Source organism: Rhea pennata, chromosome 2 (assembly GCF_028389875.1).
Source record: "Rhea pennata isolate bPtePen1 chromosome 2, bPtePen1.pri, whole genome shotgun sequence".
NCBI lineage: Eukaryota > Metazoa > Chordata > Aves > Rheiformes > Rheidae > Rhea > Rhea pennata.
The window spans coordinates 152311566-152333386 of record NC_084664.1 but is presented as its reverse complement, the minus strand read 5'-3'; the positions used below and the strand labels follow the sequence as shown (position 1 = coordinate 152333386).

Here is a 21821-nt window from a genome sequence, read left to right as displayed (position 1 = left end):
CACATCAGAGAAAACCAGCTCTGAGGTATGAAAGGCCCAGGGCTTTTTTATTTTATTTATTTATTTTTGTAGACTGTCTTGCACAAAACTTTCCTTTCCTTCAAACAAGGAAGACAGGTGTTAAGAGAGCAAGTATAGAGAGAAGGGTGGCTAGAGCTGGAAGCTGTTCCTCAGAAGTGGCCTGAAAGGAACTTTTGTGTGGGAGCTTGCACCAGGAAAAAACACCTTGTATGTGGGCCTTTGAAGCTTTGGAGGAGGCATGCCATCCCTTCCGAGATCTCCAAACTCATCCTGGGTAGCAAGTCTCAGTGGTTCTACTTACGCACATCTCTAATTCTCCCTGTTACCACGGAAGAAGCATCCCCAGCTTTCAACACCAGGCAAGGCAGGGACACGAGCATGACAGGATTATTTTAACAAAGCCAAAGGAGCTTCAAGTGGAAGAATAGATTACGGAAGAGAAAGGCAGAATAAAGCAACCCAACCTCAGATCATTCCTCACATGAAACATTCCTGCCTGGTTGTCACCAGGAAGTCCCAGATATGTCTCAGCTGCCAGAGGGAACAGAAAGAGCAGTGCAGATATCACCACTCACCTCCCTTCATACTGCTGTTCAGTATTAAATCCTAAAGCTAACCTTACAACCTAGACCTGGCCAAACACATTCCCTATCCCTCTCAGAGCAGCTGTGACTGAACTTTCTCTTGCTCCTTTTATCTGTGATGGACCTTCTCTCCCAGTCATATTTGAATTCCACTTGCTGGTTCTTCCCTGTAGTAGGGAGGCAGTCTCAGTGACTCAGACCGTTGCTACATGTGGCCATCTGCTCTAACATCTTCCTTGGCTGTGTCTTCTGGAGACAGGCATAAATGTAACAGGAGCTCCCTTGTCCTCCCAGGCCATCTGTCAGAGCTAGTGTCTTCTTTATCTGTGACATTCATTTTTCTTTAATAAATCACATTGTAAGGCATACTCATTGTACATACATTGTAGGCAACCTACAGTCCTATGGGGCTTTATCTGTCCACAGAGACTGGGAACTAAATCACTAATGCAGAAGACAGAGGTTTCCAAACAATTCATTCCCGTTCCTGCCTGCATACATACCACAGCGTGCTCCCTGGGAAGCTAGTACTTATTTACCGGGCAGTGGGGTTTGTGGAAAGAAGCTGAAGTTATTTCATTAATTTGGTCACTGCCTGAGAGCAAAACGTTTTTCCTTGTTATAAATAACTATGAAGGGCTCTACTGTCAAAATTTCCAAGTGCCTCATGCTCTTGAAAGAGGTTTAGGTTCTCCTCACCCCTGTGATACAGTGTCACTCCTCTGATTTTACAGTTGGAAGCTAAGTGTTAAGTATTACAGAGGCCAGCAGGTCTAGGGAAGGTGATTCTTCCTCTCTGCTCAGCCCTGGTGAAACACATCTGGAGTGCTGGGTCCAGGGCTGGACATCTCCGTACAAGAGAGACATGGACAGACTGGAGCAAGTCTAGCAAAAGGCTATAAAGATATTGAAGGGACTGGAGCATCTCTCTAATGAAGAGAGGCTAAGAGAGATGAACTCTTCAGCCTGGAGAAGGAAAGGCTCAGGAAGATCTTGTCAATGTGAATAAATACCTGGGGGCGGGGTAGGGGGGATAAAGAAGACACAGCCAGACTCTGCTCAGCAGTGCTCAGTGATGGACTGAGAAGCAATAGGCACCAACTGAAATACAGGAATTCAATTCACAGAATGGCTGAGGTTGGAAGGGACCTCTGGAGATCATCCAGTCCAGCCTCCCTGCTCAAGCAGGGTCACCTAGAGCATGTTAGACAGGATTGCGTCCTCCATTCAGACATAATAAAGAGGCTTTTTACTATGAAAGTGGTCAAACACTGTAATAGATTGCCCAGATGGGTCGTGCATTTAGGGGAAATGCATACGATGGGCACTAAATTTCACACCTGGTCTACAAAGAAAGGGTGCATTTGTAGCTGCAACAGGTTCTGGGAAGGTCACACATTGGGTGTTAATCTGGAGTAACGCTCACTTTTCAAAGCAAATGGCACCTTTGCATTTTGCAGGCAGTTATGGGAGCTTGTTTGAGGTTGGAGAAAGAAATCGGGTTCTGAATGTCCTGGTCCTTACAAGTCCTTTCGCCCCCCCTATTAATTGCACAGCATGAGTGTATGCTCCACTTATGAGTGTGCCATGCACGCTAATCCTCTGATCAGTAACACTCTCTTTCTTCATGCAGGACAGGGGCTGGTTGTATCAGCATTTTGTGGTAACTATAAAAGTCAAATCTTTATTTAAAGTTTCTTGGGGGTGTTTTATTTTAATTGCAGCAGGAGTAGGTGAGCTTAGCTTCTCAGCTGAGTAGCAGAGCACAGCTGTTCAATCATTTTTATCTAATTAACTTACACTGTGATTAATTGAACTAAGTCAGTTGCACATCATCCCTCACTAATCCACCTTCTTTTTTTCTCCTGCCTGTTGTGCCAATGGCAAAGTGTCAAACTCAGCGTTGCTAGTTAATCCCCATTAAATTCATGCAACTGGTCTAGAGTGAAAGTTGGACCAAAATGGGGCTCAGTACGGTATGTGTCTGCGTTGGTGAAGGGAGACCAGGACTCTCAGGAGGCTGTAGTAAGTGAAGTACAACACCAAAACTGAAAAGTCCAACAGTGTCTCTTACCTGCTGAGAACGGTTCCCCAGTGAGCACATTTAATGAGGACTGTTTCCTTACTTTACAAGATCCCCCGAACACCATGAGCAGCAAAAAGACTGTTTGCTTCTACTTCCTCATAAGAAGAAATACTTTGAAAAAGACAATGCAAAGCCAGAGCCGTGTACCTGCTCTGTGACAGCAGCCCCGGTATCCTGCAGGGAGCAGTGTGTCATTCTGCAAATCATTAACTGGCTGTTCAGTGCAAAGGGGAACAGCTGTGTGCCGCTCTGCATTATTTTTTTTCTTAATAAAGTGCTGGAATCCAGTCTCCTGCATTAATTACCTAAGCCCTAAGTGAAGGGGAATGATACAGACATTTGGAAAAAGCACATAGTGGTCAAGGAGAGAAAACAACCCTCAGATTAAATCTGAGATCCAACCATGCTAGCACCCATTCAGGAGATGAACATATGGTGATTTTGTGGCAATGCAAAAACAACGAAGAAAAGCTGCACATTTTTCAGAAAAGCAATGGTCCTTGGAGAGGTTTGCAGCTGCAGTAGCTTGGCTGCAAAGATTTGTTATTTAAAAATGTTAATTTGCAGACTCTTCTAAGGACAAGTAACTTTCAATTGTAATTGTATATTTTGAAAATAGTGAAGTAATTCCCAAAGCCAGCACAATATCATAGAATCATAGAACCAGTAAGGTTGGAAGGGACCTCTGGAGATCAGCTAGTCCAACCACCCGGCTCAGCTGGGTCACCTACAGCATGTTAGACATGGTTGCATCCAGGCGGGCCTTGAATATCTCCAGAAAAGGACACTCCACAACCTCTCTGGGCAACCTGTGCCAGGGCTCCATCACTCTCACAGGGAAGAAATTCCCCCTCACGGTCAGGCAGAACTTCCTGTGCTTCAATTTCTGCCCATTGCCTCTTGTCCTGTCACATGGGACAACTGAAAAGAGTTCGTCCCCATCCCCTTGACACCCTCCCTTCAGGTACTTATCCACATTGATAAGATCCCCCCTCAGTCTTCTCTTCCCCAGGCTAAAGGTAGTTAGTATAACTATAGCCTGGTTCAAAACTCCTATTGCTTTACTGAACTTTTGGTGGACTTGGTACAGAAGGGCCCTTATTATTTCTGCTGCTGGACAGATAAGAATTTTCTGAGCTGGAAGAGGCTACAATGCTACACTTGGTAGCACTGTAGCAATCTTTGATACAGATGATGTAGGAAAATCCAGCTGCATGCACTGTGCAGACAGCTCAGTGCAGTGAGGGGATGCTCAGGAGCTCCTGAGGATGATATTCACCAAGTCTATTAAAATCATATTAGCAGCAGGGTAGTCTAAAACCACTGAGGTTACCTATCTCTAATTTGGACAATACAGCATGTGATCTTTTCACAGCCCCTTCTACTCTCCACTGAAACTGAGATTTGGCAGCTCTTCAGGAGTGGTGATCCGATGTGTTTGGTGCTCTCCCAAAAGTATTTAACGAATGGGGAGCGGATGGGATGCTAATTCTACCCCTACGCCCCTATGCATCTTTACTTCAGTACCTCTCCCCCTCAAAGTGACATAGCATATCACTTTTGATTAATAAAAATGGAAAATTGCTCTTTTTCCCTTGTCAAAAAGAAAAGTTCACTCCCTTTTCTACCCCAAAATCTGCTATGCCTTTTTCCTTGAAGGAAAATGAAAAGCAAGCTTGCAGCTTGGAAGGATCAGCATAGCTATGGGAAAACTCTCAGAAGTCTTCAGGTTTTACGGATCATTTAAAAGAGTGCCAGGTTTTACAGCTGTTTCTTTCTTCCAGACAGCATGTTCACCAAGCCCCCACCTACAACCCCTTTCACTGGTACAGCTGGAAAAGGGTGTGAGTCAAATGAAAGCATCTGAGTCACTAAAGATGGTAAATTTATCTGTGCTGTTATGTTTTATTCTTTCCCAAGAGACAGCCTTTTACAAGCCAGCCACAGAAGGGCTTGGGTACCCCCTGCCTCAGCTACTACAATTTTTTCAAAGTTGCCTTTGTGCTCAGCTACAAATCATATCTGAGTGCCCAATTTCACAGCATTCAGCCTCTCTTCAGGATGCTGCAAAGCTGCCCAAATTTTCTTAGAAAATTAAATCCTATATAACAGCACCATTCTTAAAACTTTGAAAAACAGAAAAAGAAAAGAAAAATGAACCTGCTGTAGACTAAAGGAGGCTTAGTCCTTGCTGTTCTATAGGAAGATAATTCATATGGGACTCAGTATATCTTTGCTGCCTCTTAAAAGTCAGATGTGTCTGCCCATGCCTCCCCTCTTCTCCTGGTGGCTTGGGGAGAAGAGCACTCCCTGTGCTTGGCAGCCCTCACACCTCCTCTGAGTGCTCTGTGCTATCTGAGACTCTTTTAAATACTATAAAAATAGGTTTATACCAGGCTTATTTTCATTTGAGGTTTAGGAAAAAGGCAGATATTTGCCTCTGAATGAGTCCATTACCATACAAACAAGTTGGGAGCTGTTTTTATTTCTGGGAGGCAGTGTATCTTAATGGCAGCCTGCCAAGGGTTTGAATTCATTTTCTCAGAAAGCTTCCTATTTGTCTGTTTATTAGAGAAGGCATCAGTAGCAATGTTGAATCCAGACCAGTTCTAAAATCCCATTTCCACCCTGTTTAGTCTTGATTACAGCAAATAGTTGAATAAATGGGAATGCTGAGAAGAGAGAATGAAGTGAGCATCTTCTGCATAGCTGGAAAGTACCCGGTCTGAACTCTGGTGGCTCTTTCCGACGCTAACTGCTCATTGCAGCATGCAGTTGGTTCCCTCGCAGCCATCATTTGGTTATTTTGTAGCTTTAAGAAATGCAAGGGTCAGTGTTAACACAAGGGAAAGCTACAGGACCTTAGCTGTAGGACAAGCAGTTGAGAGTGTTCTGGATTCTCTTTGCCTGAGTCTCTCTCAACTAGTAAATGATTTATTTTCCCCTGCTGTAAGTGCTAAGAGTAAATTGCAATGACTTTTTCCCTGCTCTTTCTTGTTCTCAGTGCAACTTTCTGCTGAATTGCAGGCTATGGTTGTCTTTGTGTAAGGGTTCAGAAATAACTAGATAAAGAAAAGCTCAGTACAACCTCAGGCAGTTTCCCAGAATGGAGATGTTAGTCACAGTTTCAAGTCCACTTCAAAGGGCACACATCAAACCACTGCTTAATGAGGACACGTAGAGCCCACGGTGAACATAGCGAGTAATGTGAGCAGGAAGGACATGAAACTCCCTCTGCACAGAGCCGTTCCTCCTGTTCCTGGGAACAGCTCTTTTCTGTGTACTCATTAGAAAATGTCTCTCCTCTAAAAATCTGCTCCATCATCAAATTTATCCTTTCTCCTCACAAATTAGTTCCCAGTAAGTGAATTTCTACACAGTAAGGATGCTCCCTCTGTCATCCCTCAAATTATTTTCCACCCAAAAACCCTATGTCTATCTCCTGCCCCCCACCTTGGGCAGGCAGCTCTCCTGACAAGCCCCGGCTTTGCAGAAGCCTTTTGTCACTGTTGCACAGTGAGACAAGGATGGAGAAGGATCTGAGAAGTGAAATCTTCCAAGGGAATGGTGGGCAAGGGATATGTAATGCTCTGCTTGCAGTTTGTCCTGCTTTCTGCCTCCACTCAGCTTTCAGGAGGCAGGCAAGCCCAGCAAAGAGAGTCTGAAGCTGAGAAGAAAGGGGACAAGTTCTTCCTTTCTGATTACTCATGTTGTTCTAGCAAGGTTACCCATGCCCAGCCACAGAAATTGCAGCCCCTGAAGAGTCTTGGAGAGATCCTACAGAACTGATATATTTTTAATCTGGTCCCACCAACATTAAAACAGCCACTTCTGCTTCCAGTAATCACATGGGGCAAATATTGTCTGCTTCCAGTAATCACATGGGGCAAATATTGCACAAAGCACTGAATGGGCAGTGCAACACACTCTACTTGCTAAGTCCTTTTCACCCTGCTCCACAAAGGTGACGGAAAGTAGCCATGTTCCAGGCTTTCTAAACTATCTTGTTTTCTCTTCCCCTAGGAAATATCTATGTCACGACTTTTTTCTCCTTCCTATTAATATCTTTCCACTTGAGAGATACCTACTACCTTTTCTTTGGAGATATGTAGCTAGTCAAGCTATGACAACTTTTCTCTGCTTGTATTAGCTTTGAAATCTGCTGCTTCTGTTGAAGATCTGAAGAAACGCTTATGTGCTCAAAAACTTGACTGATTTTTTATTTTGTGCTGATTGATCTAATAAAAGATGGTGTTTTTACTTACATAGCCTGTCTTGCATTAATAATTTGAATACTCTTTATTTTTAAAATAAATATTTGCATGAGGATTTGCCTCAGGAGGCCAGAATGTCTGGGCTTGGTGCTGCAGTTTATCTGCAGTATATGGAGTGACACAGTTTGCACTACCAGCTTCCTCATTAGCCTAGGTGGATTTACAGGCCCCTGCAGCCTGGTAACTACACTTTAATAACAGTTTTTCTTCTAAAGGATTTACTCCAAAAGTACAACTGCATATAACTATGAATTACTTATTCTACAAGCAGGAAAATGCAGAAAAAGGAATAGATGGTAATGCTCTGGGTAGATGACTCAAGTTTTGTCCTTCTAACGGAACCAGTCACTTCATGCTTAATAAACTGAGTCACAGTACATCACTAAATAAACTGTCTGAGAGTGATGATGAGGTAATGCACTTCTGGCATGAGGCTGCTCCATTTCCTTCAACAAGTGATCAGTGAAAGCACAGCACAGATTATGGACAAAAATTGACATTCCAATAAAAATGTAATGAAAATGATAGATGTGGCTGAAAATCACAAATGACCTGGTAGAATTTTCTCTATCTCATTCATTTGGTCTTATTGTTTATTTTTACTCATTTTTGAACTGAAATACTACTCTTTAGCAAATGCTGAGACATGATTTATTTTTTAGAATTTACATAGACTGCTTTTCAGCTTTTGCAATAAAAGGATTGATCAGTAAATTGGATGAAGTAAGTTTCTCTATTGCTCTAGTTTTGCCCACCATACCCACCATTTCCTTGGAAGATTTCACTGAAAACTCTAGCTGTTAATTCAGTGCTGTGTGATACCCATGATGGTTTGATTCTTATGTCTATTGAAATTACTTGTTCTGGGTCTCCAATGCAAACACTCTGAACTCAATAGATCCCTCTCCACCATCACTCGGAAGGACCGTCGCAGGTGCTATATGTTCCTCTTATCTGGCACTGAGATGCTTTTGACTAAGAGGGTTCAATTCTGCAGTCACTTTCCACTAAAAAGGCTTTCTGGGATCACTGGTCCCATCTCAATACGGCCTTTTAGGTGTTACAGCAGCAACAGCTCATTTATAAGCTTGGAGCAGCATCTGCAGGTGCAGAGAACACAAACCCACCGGTGAAGATGTCGAGGTGTTCCCCCACTAGTGCCCCCAGGGCACTAAAATGGGGGTGGTGAGGTAAGTGTGAGTGACTGCCTCATTTCCTCCAATACTAGAGGGGTGTCCCTGGCAGACCCTCCAGCGACACCCTTGCATGCTACCCACCCCCCAAGAGCTGCACCCTGTGATTCTGGGTGAGCCTAATCAGTACCTGGGGCTGTGATCTAACTGCAGTGGGTTTTCAGTCTGGAGAGGCCTTTTCTTTCAGTCTTCATGTTGAGTCCTACACTACAAAATACAAATCCTGAACCCACTACAAGCTTTTTTTATAGTGGTACATTTGATCACAGAGGCTTCTTTTTACTGTGTTTTTAGTTTCCTCCAACCTATAAACTATCATAAGCATGTATTTTGGATGAGAGGCAGCAGAGGCTTCTCCTAGACGTTCAGCAGGGAGCTTGCTTGCTCTCGATCTGATGACTTATTGAATTCAATCAGTCTCACGCTCTACGTATATCAGATGCAAAAACTCCCACTGTTTTCAGTGACAGCAGAATTAGTTCCCCATGTGATGCTTTGCTAAACCAGAGGCTGAAAGCTTGTAGAGAGTTATTTCAGATTAATGCTTAAGCTATGCCTGGGATGATTGACTGCATAAAGGCCCGCCTGGATGCAACCCTGGCTAACATGCTCTAGGTGACCCTACTGAGCAGGGAGGTCGGACTAGATGATCTGCAGAGGTCCCTTCCCACCTCACCGATTCTATGATTCTATGATAACCCATATTGTCTATCCCATAATTAGTTTCATGCATACTTTGGCAAGCATTATATATACCTGCATATACCTATATCTACATATATATTATTTTGTATATATGTATTCTTTAATTACGTATACATTATATGTGTTAACTCTGAGTTAATGTAATTATAAGCAATACAATCAAAGAGCTCTCAAACTGTCCCAGGTTAAAGTAACATTTTTCATTGACAAAATTGCCTTGCCTTCTCAAAAGCACTGGCAAAAAATACTGCCTGGATTTCTGAGACTAAGATCATGATTTATTCAACACAAATACAAGAGAATCTGCCAGTGGTTTTGAATTAGCCAAGGCCTGTGAGAAACTTGCGCAGAGCAAAGATCAGTAAAAATGTCATCAGGGGCACAGAGCTGGGATTAGACTGAGTCACCTGGGGAGGGGGGGCTGGTGCTGTCAAATGCTGACCCAATCAGTGCTGAAGTGCTTCTGCAGCATCCGAGTCAGCCTCTGGCACAGGTCCCACAAGGCTCCTAATCCAGCTGCTAAATCTGTTCCTGTCAGACTCAAGCTGCTCTAAAACCTGGAGCTAGCATGGGCAGCTGTGAAATTTGGAGCTGGTTCCAGATCTAAGTTGCTCCTGTGGGTTAGAGATGCTCAGGAGTTTGATTCAAGTTCTGGCCTCAATTTGTGCTTTCAGCTCTTGCAAAATACTCTCTTTGTGGCTCATTTTCACTTATTTCCAAGCAGGGTGCATGTTTGCCAATCTAAATGACTGTAGAGATGTGATACACCTGCTTTTATCCTTCAGTTTGCAGCCAATTACTAAGGCAAAGATAAAAATACAGGTTCAGTAAGGAACGTGCTCTGAGCACTTTGTGCTATGAGCCAAAGCAGCTATGAGCCCAGATAAATCAATTATGCATCTACGGAGAGATGAGAATTGCTGGTAGGACATGAGCTAGCAGGATCAGCTTTTAAAATGAAACAGGCACTAAAAAGCTGTAAGGCTACTTTCTTTCAAAGAGGAGGAAATTACTCGTCCTTGCAGCACAGGGACTGGGTCGCATCCGGCAATAGAAACAGAGTTTTTAGCAAATCGCTTGACAGTGGTGAATGTCTAATTTTAGTGGTGAGTGAAAGCTGGTTTAGAAACCATGTTGTCCTGAGAGCAGGTACTTCAGGGAAGGTCTTGTAACCTCAAAGCATGCAAGTGAGTAGTCTGAAAGCTGGAAGTGATCAAGATAATCAGCTGACAGGGTGAAAGCAAGCGTTACCATTCGTATTGCATGATCTGTTCAGTCTTAAGCTCTGTCAGATGGGATCAGTTAGCAAAGGCGGGATCAGCAAGGCATGTTTAGTATCGTAACTCTTCCAGGAGCAGACCCAAAGTATGAATCAGTATTTCTCTTCCCACGTATTCATCCCCCAGTCTGTCTAGGAGGGCCTCAGGCTGCTCTCCAGATCAGTCAGAAGGAACTTCCTCACAGTGAGAGTAAAACCAATCGCAGTAAATTCAGAATCAAGCCCTTTGCTTTTCGTGAAGCTATTGTTATGAAAATGACGGCAGCAGTTAGTCTTTAGCTTTGTCTGCAGCAGGATAATTCTCTCACAATGAATACATTAGCATATCTGAATACTAACCAAGTGGAACAACCTTTCAAGCAGATGTTAGAACTTTTTCATTCTGTTTCTAAAAAAACGTTTTTGCTCTGGTAAAAGCATTTGAATGTCTGAGGTCTGACACACCTCTAGATGCCATTCAGCACCCCAGAAATTACTGTTTTGCAGGTACAACTTACCTTTTTGTCCAATTGGAAAAAACTCCTCAGAAATAATTAGTCCAACATAGTCAGGCAAGGCTTTGGCAAAGAGCTATTCAACAATGCAAGATCTCACAGTCTCGAGTGGAAAGCTGGGCTGCAAAGCTGGAGCTGACATCTCACAGTCTTATCTGTTACAGTAATCCTATGTTTTAGTTAGTCTGCACTTTCCTTTTTCAAAATCTGCTAGATTTCTCAAACCACGAAATGGAAGAACTGAAACAAATCCACAAAATTCTAGTCTCAGAATCAGATGTAATTTGGGGAAAAGTAAAGTTCTCAAAAATAAAGAAGATACGGGACTTGAGGGGCTTAGGTGCTCTGCAATCACTGGAACTTGAGAAGGCTGAAATAGAATTTGGACCACATTTATTGGCAAACATAGGTATTTCTAAACTTGATGGTCATATTTCTTTTTAGTTGTATGCATAACCTTTGTTCTTGCAAACAAAAAGCCCCAACCAAAGCCCATGGAGTCGGTAGAAAAGTTTCAGTTCTTTCTATCTTTCCTCTCCTTGTCATATACGTGAAAACAACATTAAAAAACACTTACAAAGAATCCTAGTCTCACTTTTCAGAGTAGGAACATTTTAGGTATGCCCAAAGCTCAAACAACTGCAGGATTTAATAAATTCCTACTTCTCAAGCCCATGGGTGCTGATCCCACCCTCCAAGGGTGTTGATCCCTCCCTCCAAATGTCCATCCTGATTGGCAGTGAGCATCATTCATGAGAGATGCTGGCTATTGAGAATCACACAGATGACATTAGAAAAGGAAAATATTCATCTCTCTCAAGGATCTACCACATTCCTGGGAGGGCAGTCACAGTGGCTGGCTTTTGAATCCTGAATTCCACATTCTCATGTTTAAAGTATCCACTCCATAAGTGCTCCTCACAGATGCGTTACCTGCTCCAGCTCCTTGTGCCATGGTGTCAGCTGCTGTGCTTGAGCGGGAAGACTTGACCCTGCTATGTGAAAATCAGCGTAGGCTCACAGAGCAGTGCGTGGGCCCCCCTTGTGGTCGCACATGCTGAAGGAGATGCTGAATCCTTTGCTGATTCAGTCACAGCCAAGACTGGGAAAGCCACCGCAAATAAAGATATCTAGGGAAGGAAATGTGTGAATAAGGTGAATCCCATTAATCATCTGATTAATAGTTTGCTTTTTTAATATATTGACTTTATTGTACAATATTTATTCTTGTGGTGTTGAAAAGCTCAAGATAGCCTTTATAGGCTGTATAAGTGCTATAGGGTAGCATTTTCAGGCAAGCTGTGACCAGCCATCTGCCCTTATGGTACCAGCTCTGGAGATCTGTTGCTTTAAGGTATTCACATGCCAAAAGACAAATAAAACCATGATGATGTCAGAGACTTTTGAAAAGTGCTTTCTTTAATATTTCAGCAAGACCTTATTGTAATGGTAAATTGAAAGTTTATCAGATGCATCGAATGCAGTTAAATTTCCTCTGCCATACGGTAATATTGACAAGCAAACGCTTTGTCAGTGTATTAGAATCGTGTGCCTGTTTCTAGTGGATTAATAATTGCTTATCTGTCAGGAAAAAAATATCATCACTAATGATTAAGTAAATAAATAAATACATCCTTATTGTTATGATATGCAGGCAGTCTTTGAGTCCTGGCTTTTGGCACTTTTTCTAAAGTTTTCCTGAAATTTGGCGTGTTGCCTGCAGCGTACAACTCTGAGGTCTGGACCAGTGTGCACTGGGCACAAAAGATCCGTCTGGATTTCACTGTGTTGGAGAGCACAGCTCTCCGTTAGCACAGCAGGGCCTTGCAGGTGCAATGGCTGCTTCATGGATGCAGGTACTTTGATCCGTGGGGAAGGCCAGAAAGACAGAGGGTCCAGAGGAGGTACTGTCCAGAGGTGGCTACTGTCTGTAGCCACCTAGGCTGCAGGAAGCAAAAGTGAGTGAAGGAATCCAGTCTGAGGTGTGATATCCTAGAGTGATAGACTGCCCAGATTTGAGAAGCAAGAGCACAGAGACCCTTCAGGATAAGGATTTAACTGAAGCAAAGTGTGGAGAATAACAAAGAAGTAGAGCAAAAGGAAACCACTGGAGGAAGGCAAAAGCAATTTAAATATTCTGTTAAACCAGCAATGTGCCCTTGTGGCCAAGAAGGCCAATGGTCTCCTGGGGTGCATTAGGAAGAGTGTTGCCAGCAGGTGGAGGGAGGTGATCCTGCCCCTCTGCTCAGCCCTGGGGAGGCCTCATCTCGAGTCCTGTGTCCAGTTCTGGGCTCCCCAGGACAAGAGAGACATGGAGTTACTGGAGAGAGTCCAGTGTAGGGCTATGAGAATGATCAGAGGGCTGGAGCACCTGCCCTATGAGGAACGGCTGCGAGAGCTGGGCCTGTTCAGCCTGGGGAAGAGAAGACTGAGGGGGGATCTGATCAATGTGTACAAGTACCTGAAGGAAGGGTTTCAGAGGGACAGAGACAAACTCTTTTCAGCTGTCCCAGGTGACAGGACAAGAGGCAATGGGCAGAAATTGAGGCACAGGAAGTTCTGCCTGACTGTGAGGGGGAATTTCTTCCCTGTGAGAGTGACAGAGCACTGGCACAGGTTGCCCAGAGAGGTTATGGAGTGTCCTTTTCTGGAGATATTCAAGGCCTGCCTGGATGCAACCATGTCTAACATGCTGTAGGTGACCCTGCTGAGCAGGGTGGTTGGACTAGCTGATCTCCAGAGGTCCCTTCCAACCTTACTGATTCTATGTGGACATCCAAAGTGTTCTGTATTGCTAATATATCAGTAGTTTCCCATCTCCAGTGACTATATTGCCTACTAATGGATTCCAAATTTCTACATACGTATTTCGTATAAGTCATTTGAGGCAGAAGTTCTAATACCTGCAGATGAGAGGGGAAGGATCATGTGCCTTGACCTGCTGGCAGTGCTCTGCCTAATGCAGCCAGGAGGCTGTTAGCCTTCTTTTCTGCAAGGACACACTGCAGGCTCATATTTGACTTACTGTTTGCCAGCACCCACTGATCCTTCTCTGCAAAGCTACTCTCCAGCTGGGTTACATGCAGCGCAATTGCACTTTTCCACTTTGCAAACCAGGATGACCCAGGTGCTTGCAGTAAGAGCATCAGTCATCAGTGCAGCAAAAGCGGGAGGCATTGCTGATAACAGCATCTCCCCACACAGGCAAGTCAAGCACTGCCCTTTCAAAGAGCTGAAACGTGAAAAAGTTTAGTGGTATGATGGGAAGGTTACTTTGAAATACCAGGATACTGGAATTAGCATGCTAATTAGCTGTCAATGTCATCAGAGAGAGTTCAGCTGGGGTCACTCATCTGTCCACAGGAGAGAAGGCAACAGCTAGAGATCTTTCCAGTTTGCTAGTAATGAAAGTGGACCTCTGTTACTGCCAAGGAGTCATGGAGCCTTGACAGAGGGGCATCTTGGAAGCAAATGCACAGTCTCTGCTAATTAATGTAGCTCTGATTGGTCTCTATACCTGCTTGGAGAAATCCTTAGAAGACATACAATCTTGAAGATTTTTATAAATGATCATTTCTCTATTAGGAAGAGGTGAAAAGTTGTTTGTTTGCTTGCTTTTAGAAAAAGAAGAAAGGAGAGATGTTTGTCATATACCCAGTGTCTGGGAGTAGGAACTAGCTCTTGGGTTGAGCTTTTCCCCCGCCACAAATAATAGATAGAAAATGTATAAATTTGTCTGGAAAGAGACAGCACTCCACACTTGGGAGCTGAAGGCGAGCAGGGTGTACAGCCAATCTCATAAATATCCCTTCTGGAGCTCAGAGCACAACGAGGAGCTTCTCCTGGTAATCAGAAGCCATTTCTGTGACTAACATGGGGAGGAAACAAATTCTTATATCATCTCATCAGGTGGCTTGTTTCTTCAAAATGTAGAAGTCATTTTAATGTAGGTATTAGTCACTACAGAGATAAACGTGCCAGGTGCAGTGTACTTCCCAGGATGGTAGCAAAGTACAAAATATTCTGCAGAAAGCAGAGCCAGGCAAACCCGCAGTCTCCCTCTGATCCTTTCGGCTTTTACAGTCCCAGATGAATCACCACCCCAGCAAACTCTTATTGTCACATCTCCGAAGCAGCAGCTACTGCGATGTTACAAGGTATTTCTAGGTTTTGTGGAACCGTCTGAGGCTACAGAGCGTGTTCTGGGATTTAAGTCTGATTTATAATATTCCAGGTAGTATGTGTACAGCTGTCTCTTACCTAGATGGGCAGCAAAGTGGTGACAGTTAAACATCAAAAGGTACCTTTAAGCATGGGAAAAGACTCAAAGGTCTGGGTAACACCTTCTTTTTTTCCAGTATGTCCTTGGTATGTCATGAAAGGTGGTGACCACCTTTCTCCCTTAGTGAAATCAGGGTGGAAGTGGAGGACACCTTGCCCTTACTAATACAGGCCATGCAAAATCATGGGACACTGGTGTAATGGCAGGGAGACCCCAGGTGCTTCGGATAAAGTAACCTCTTGAGCTATGATCATATGAACATCAATCATAGTGCCTTCAAACCTTTTCTGAGTAACAAAGAAATCTCTTAGCAGAAGAAAATCACTTCAACATTCCCAGAATTTTAACTTTTAAGAAAGTTCAGGCAATCCCCCCTAAGCAAACAATCCCCCCCCCCCACCCCCAAAACCTGAAATCCAGGCCGTCTTGAGATCTCAGGCAATTTCATATTAGCCTTCAAAACAATGCAGCAGCACAATGCTTTCAAATTTATTGTCTCAAAAGAATGGTAACTACAGAATAAATATGCATCCAGTCTGTTTTGTATTGTAGTTTTTCTTGCTTGCTTTGTTTTGTAGGATAAATTGCTCTGTGAGCCCGTTAATTCAGGATTCAGTACAACATTAATGCAGTTTAGCTATGAAAGGCTAACCTCAGAATAATAATTCCACTAAAATGAATTGAGTGAGCTATCCACAATTTCTACCAAATATATTGTTATCTTCATTTTTAAAATGGTTGCAAGAACCTAAAGAAAATAAAAAGACTAGACTTTCAGAAACACCTAAGCATTTCCTTATACACTGAAAACTGGAAGATACATTTCTAAAACTTTACTTTTTTCACTATTTGGTCCCTAGTTAGGGATAATGGATATGGGAACTTATTCAGATTTAATCATTTCCTGATGCTTTTCACACTTCATGTGAAAACCTGACTTGCTGTGCCTTGTTAAAAGGCAAAGAGGGAGTCCATGGCAGAGCCATGAAATGGTGTCAAATCTCCCCCTTTAAGGGGCTTTCCTGCATGGAGAAACAAAGGGATGTGCCATTGCTAAGGGGTTTGTACCACGTCCAAAAGTCCACATGACAGAGAGGAAAACAGGTCTCCAGAGCAGATTATTCAAGAGAGTGTTAAGCTGTAGACATCAGTGTTGTCCCTCTCAACAGCTGGTGTACCAGCCAGGTCCAGGGCTCTGCTGAGACAGGAGCTCATGGTATGAGACGTATAGATTAGCTCCACAAAATACAGAAGCTGAAGAGGAACCAGTGAGTATTCCAGAAATGTCTTTGCAGATGAAGGTGAGCACATCCTAGCTGACCCAGCGTGAAGCTGGGTGTGAAACCTCATCCCCTGGTATAGCCTCAGAGCTGTGCCTTGCCAGGTGCTGGGCTTGCTTGGGGACACTGTGGTTGTCACGCACTGCTGGGTATCTCAGCCTCCATGGGGGTTTGGTGGGAACTTGGCTCACAACGAAATCGAGCACAGATTGTTTCTGTCTCACCCAGTGGGCAGCAAGGGGGAGTCAGAAAGACGGGGAAAAGAAATTATAGTTTTCCTCTGATTCACTTTTAATCTCATGATAGTTTAAGCTCCTGAATTATGAGGGAATAATTCAGACAATGGGGAAACCTATACTTGAGCTTTTCTGAGGGTTTTCTGAGGGCCTGTGGCTTTATGAATTGTGAATGCTGCTAGTGGGTGCTGCATGTGGCCCCATCCTTAACTCCCTGTGCATCCAGTTATCATTTCACAAGACGGTATTTTCCAGAGCAACAAACATAAACAGTTGGTCTTCAACAGACCTTTGAACTGGGATAGCTTTTGCTTACACAGGTAAATACTGTTTGGTGTTGAATATTATCCTAGCAAGGGTCAGGAACAGCATGTTTGTTATCTGGAATTTGCTGCATTATGAAATGTGTGTGGTTAAGATAGTTTTTTGTCCTCATAAGTTACATGGTAATACAAAATTTTCAAAATATATCGGTGCAGTAAGGTACCTTCACCATTGCCTAGTTAGTATACTGCAGCCAGATCAGTGGTAACAGCTCTTCTCTGCTCTTAAAGACGGAAATGAAATGAGACTATGGTGACCCCACCATCATAGGATTACCAGTAACTGTCTGACTTTATTGGACAAGAGTGTAAAGGTCAAATCCCATCTTTCACTCCGTGGGTCCAGGTCAAAACATCTGCTGCTGCTTAATATTTCATGCTTTTGCTTGTCTGTACTGTTAACGTGTCAGTGTACGTTCCACAACTGAGCCAATAGAAGTGACAAAGGTATAAATAAATAGTTATTTTCCTTGAGGCCTTACAGTTCTGTAATCTGTTGAGTTTATTTGATACTGGTCCCTTTTATGGGAGGCCCTGCTGGCAAAGATCTGATAGTGTTTTTCTATCACTTTCATCCTGCTCTGTTAAAGTGAGTGTTTTTTCACATCTCTACTCCGCAATGGCAGTAATGCTCCTTGCTTCTGACACATGTAATAACATATCATAAAGATTTCATTTCATATGCCTATGAATATGTCTGGACCTGAGCTTTTTTCTGTAGAGGACCATTCCTCTTTTACTAGTTCACTTTATGCCTTGATTATATCTTGTTTTTCCTCTTTAAAAGTAAACTTTCCATTTCCATTTCCTTTCCTCAGTTTTTTTCAGCTATGTCGTCAGAACAAGGCAAAGGTCCATCTTCCCCTGTTGAGCTGTCTCTGCCACTGTGCTGTTGGACATCTGCTGGGAGGATTTATAAACTAAGCCACTTAGTTTGAAGCAAAAGTAATTACTATTGACTGAAAATGCTATACATTCACTTAAAAGCAATGGCTGCACGTGTAGGTGATGTCTGACTACTGTTTGTTCTTCCCATTCTCCTGACTGCAAGCTGAGAACTGTTTTTGCTTGTTGTTGTGTCCTGATATGCCCAGATGAAAGCATTTTCATGTTTCCTTGTTTCCAGACTAGAACTGGCTTCAGTCTGGTCAGCACAACCCTCTGGCATGTCTGTCCTCAACCATTCATCTGGATGTGCCCATAGTTTCAGAAAGGTCTAATCGTCTGAAGACTTGAGGCTAGAGAATGAAGAACCGATCAGGGTCCTCTTGCTCCACAGCTGCTAAATGACAGGGCTCCTTAGATGCCACCAGGAGGTGGATTTGCATCTAAAATTTAGACTGAAGGTATCTGAAATTGAGGACTCAGAAGTAAATACACCCTAAACGTGAATTCGTCTCAACAGTTACAGCAGAGGTCTCTCTGTCTTTTAGGTTTGGCCCACAGAAGGATAATGTCTGCTCCCAACTGAGAAGCAATTTTGAAGCACAAAGTAGTATTTATTGTTGCAAGCCATATGACTCAAAGCAGGACATGCCTCTTTGGATTAGCTGTGGTAGGCTATTATTTTCCAAATATTTTTTAGATGCTTCCTATTCTGAGAGCACAGCCTTACATCCACAAATCCTATGTTTGCCAGTGGCAGCACTCAGCAATTTAATGAGCTATTTGTGGTCAGAAATCAGTTGATAAAAGTCCAAGTTGTACCAGCTGGCCACAAAATTGAGCCAGCATAAATTGCAAACTAGTGTTGAAATAACTGCTCAGAACAAGGATCTCTTCCTTCTTTTTGCAATGGGTATCAGCACTTGACACTAACAACAGTCCTCTGTTTATACCTCATTCCCTATTAGCCACAAAGCCCATGTCAACACAAACCCACTTAAGATGCTAAACCGTAACATCTGGCATCTACCTAAGCAGCCCAACATTCAGAGATGATATATTATGTCTCTCTGATATGTACTGACAGCTCTACCTCTCCAGCTACTTTGCAGCCAGCTGGAAGACCAAAAAAAAAAAAAAAAAGAAAAAGAAAAAGTATTCAATTTAGCTTTGCCCCAAGGGACAATGTGCCATGAACGGCTTAAGACTTCTGGATGATTAAGCTTGCCTACCCTTTTAAGCCCAGGCTGCTGGGTTGTCCAGAGACTCAGGCACCCCAGGGCTCAGCAATAGGAGAAGTTCAGGAATGTCTGTGCTGTGGAAATTGAAGACCTCAAGGACAACAGGGCTGAAGGGGGTGGCTATTTGCCCTGGGATACAAGGGAATTAGCGAGACAGTGTCAATGCAAAGTTGTGGCTCATCCAGACTCTGATCAGGACTCGAGTGCCTCAGGCTTTTCGTAATGGTGCTGCCACTGTGTGTTTGCTGCTGTGGTCCAGAGTCAAGGCTTGGTACCTGGAGCCGGGCGAGGGAGTGAATGCCAGCCCACGTAATGGGGTACTTTGCCACACATCTAATTGTAGTGGAGTTATTCATATGCCTAAATAATTCAACCACATTTATCAAATACTTAAAACATGAAAGCCTGAAGAAATATTAAGTGCCATCACATGCTGGATGGGGTGCTTTCAACTTACTTACCTTCATCCGTCTTCCTCTGTCAGCAGCAGAAAGAAGAGGCACTTTCAGAGGACAATTCACCCCATCCAAAGAAAAGCCTCTAAAATGCTTTTAAAAGGTAAAGCATTTTCTCTGCAGGAGTTTCCCTGCCACCCATTTTTCAGAACACTTCAAGAACCTGTTTTCTTGGCCAGATGGGACAACAGAGCTGCTCTGCACGGCCTTGAAACAAGCCGCGTACAAACTGAAGCCATGGCAGCATCCCATGGAATGACCTCTGAGATTGATGCTGTGTTTAAATCTTCATTCCTGCACCCTGAGCCTGGCAGTGTTCTCAGCATTTCTAGGATTTCTTTTTTCTTCTTCTCCTTTGATGCTTCAAAATTTGCAAAGGGTGAAGAGAGGCTCAGTCCTGCATAAGAGCTCAGACTCTCCACTGTCTGTATGGCAGGAGCATGATGAAGGCTTTTTCTCACAGGTTACCTTATGCCACATCTAACCACAGAGGAGGCCAAAGGAGATTTTTATAGCTACTACAAATTCACTCATTTTAAGGCCAGTGGGACCATTAAGTTATCGAGCCTCACTTGCGTATGACGTAGGCGGCAATATTTTCTGTATTCTCAAACAGGATGAGGATTTTGACTCTGATGATTGTGCAAGGTTTCATTAATTGTTTTCTTTAATCTGCCATGTCTTGTTCCACTCTGCATCCTTTCTCTTCTTCATTCTCCTTTTCTCCTTTTCATCTAGCAACAGGAGTTTCCCTATTTCTTTTCCTTCACAAGGATCATTTGTTGCTGCAAAGCCTGCAGCTGAGTCCATCATCCGTCCAGCAACCTCCTGCTCTTTTGAACTACAGCTGGAAAAAGGTCTTTTGATCTCTGCCCCTTCTTCCTCCCTTCACTGCCACTTTTATCATTTACACATATGCAAGATCTGTGTTTATAGAGCAAAGAGCTCCTATTGTGAGACGTGGGAAAAAATCTGCATGTGACACCAAGTGAAATAATTTAAATTTTGATTTTTTTAAAAATAAATTGTTTATCCCAAAACAATAGTACCCTTATAAAGTCAATGAAAACAGCTAAAATAATTGATTACAAAATTATACAAGGACTGAACTGTAGATCCAACTCTGTGTACAGATTTTGCTCTCAGTATTTATTCACTTACATAATAATAAAAAAATAAATACTTGATTTGTCAAGTTTTTGCATGGTATTAATTAATTTACTTTCAAACTCAGTCTTAGATGCAGAATCAGACTTTGTCACTAAATCTACAGTGGCATCTTTATGATAATGCACATTAAGGTTGAGTCTGAATGAGTAGCCAAAGAATAAAAATTTTCAACTATTCTAAGACAGCTCTAGTTTGTGATAGGACTAGTTACATTTTCTATTTACAAGGAATGAGATATGTTTCAGGCTCATTAATTCTGTATGCTTGACTTTTATTTTTAACTGAAGCATTTGTGTACGATTAGTTACAGTGAGAGCCATAATCCTATGATGATCCTACAACTATCCTACGACTGATGGCACCTGGCAGTGTGTAGATGAAAAGCACCAAGAAGACAACGATAATAAGCAGAATTATGCCGATGATAATGTACTTCTTGTAATTTCTCCAGATCAGGTGATACAAACACTTGAAAGGATTTACAAACCAAGAAAAGGATGTATCTGGTCGGCTAAAAGGGAAGAGAGTAGAAAAGAAAGAAAAACTTTGTTAAAGGCAGATTTGGATATTTCCAAAGTGAACGCACTGCAAAACTGAGTCTAAAAAGCATCTTTAACTCCGAGGAGCTCACTGAAGGGCTTATAAACTCCCCAGAGGGGATTTCTATGAGTTTTACCTGCTCTTGGGTCACTCTTCTTCCATCAGTCCCTGAGTGCATGCTCCACACACCACTGGAAATGAAATTCCAGTTCACATTTCATAACTATTCCCATTTGAGACAAGATATGGAGTTCAAGATTACAGACAAGACAGCCATAAATCCTGAAGGAGAGATGCAGTTGTCCTGAGCTTCTTGAGTATGAAGCTTTTTATTCACAGCAGTGTCGTGTCAGGCACAGCCGCAGCACAGGCCTGCTGTACAGCCCAAAATATCATACTGCCAGAAGGAGTTTTAAAACAGTTCTTTTTACAACAAGAGGTGGACCCCCAAAAACCTGCTTCGTTTGTCTGACTACACAACGGCAAGAAGAGCCACCTTTTTCTGCACGCTACCATCCTGGTTTTTTTCCAAATGTTGTCTCATGCCATATTCTTGTCCTAAAAAGCAGCCTCATATAACCTGAAGTCGCTTTACACTGTGCGACAAAGCTGGCTGAGTGCGGAGAGGAAGACCACAATCGCCTTAGGAAAAATGTTAGCTTAATCTCCTCTCTGCCATGCCACGCAGCCTCGGCGGTAATTATGCCTCTGACTTTAGTAGCTTTACCCCTGCAACGAGCTGAGACAACATCTGTCAGCTGTGTATGATGGGA

The 21821-nt window shown here is 43.0% G+C and overlaps 1 protein-coding gene across 1 annotated transcript in view; it reads right to left on the bottom strand.

Annotated features, from left to right (window-relative positions):
- Positions 1–20832: 20832 nt before the first annotated feature.
- Positions 20833–21821, bottom strand: part of FER1L6 (fer-1 like family member 6) — a 79354-nt gene continuing 78365 nt past the window's right edge. The window contains exon 41 of the mRNA XM_062568564.1: positions 20833–21019. Coding sequence (XP_062424548.1) covers positions 20833–21019 — 187 coding nt within the window. The remainder of the gene's footprint in view (positions 21020–21821) is intronic.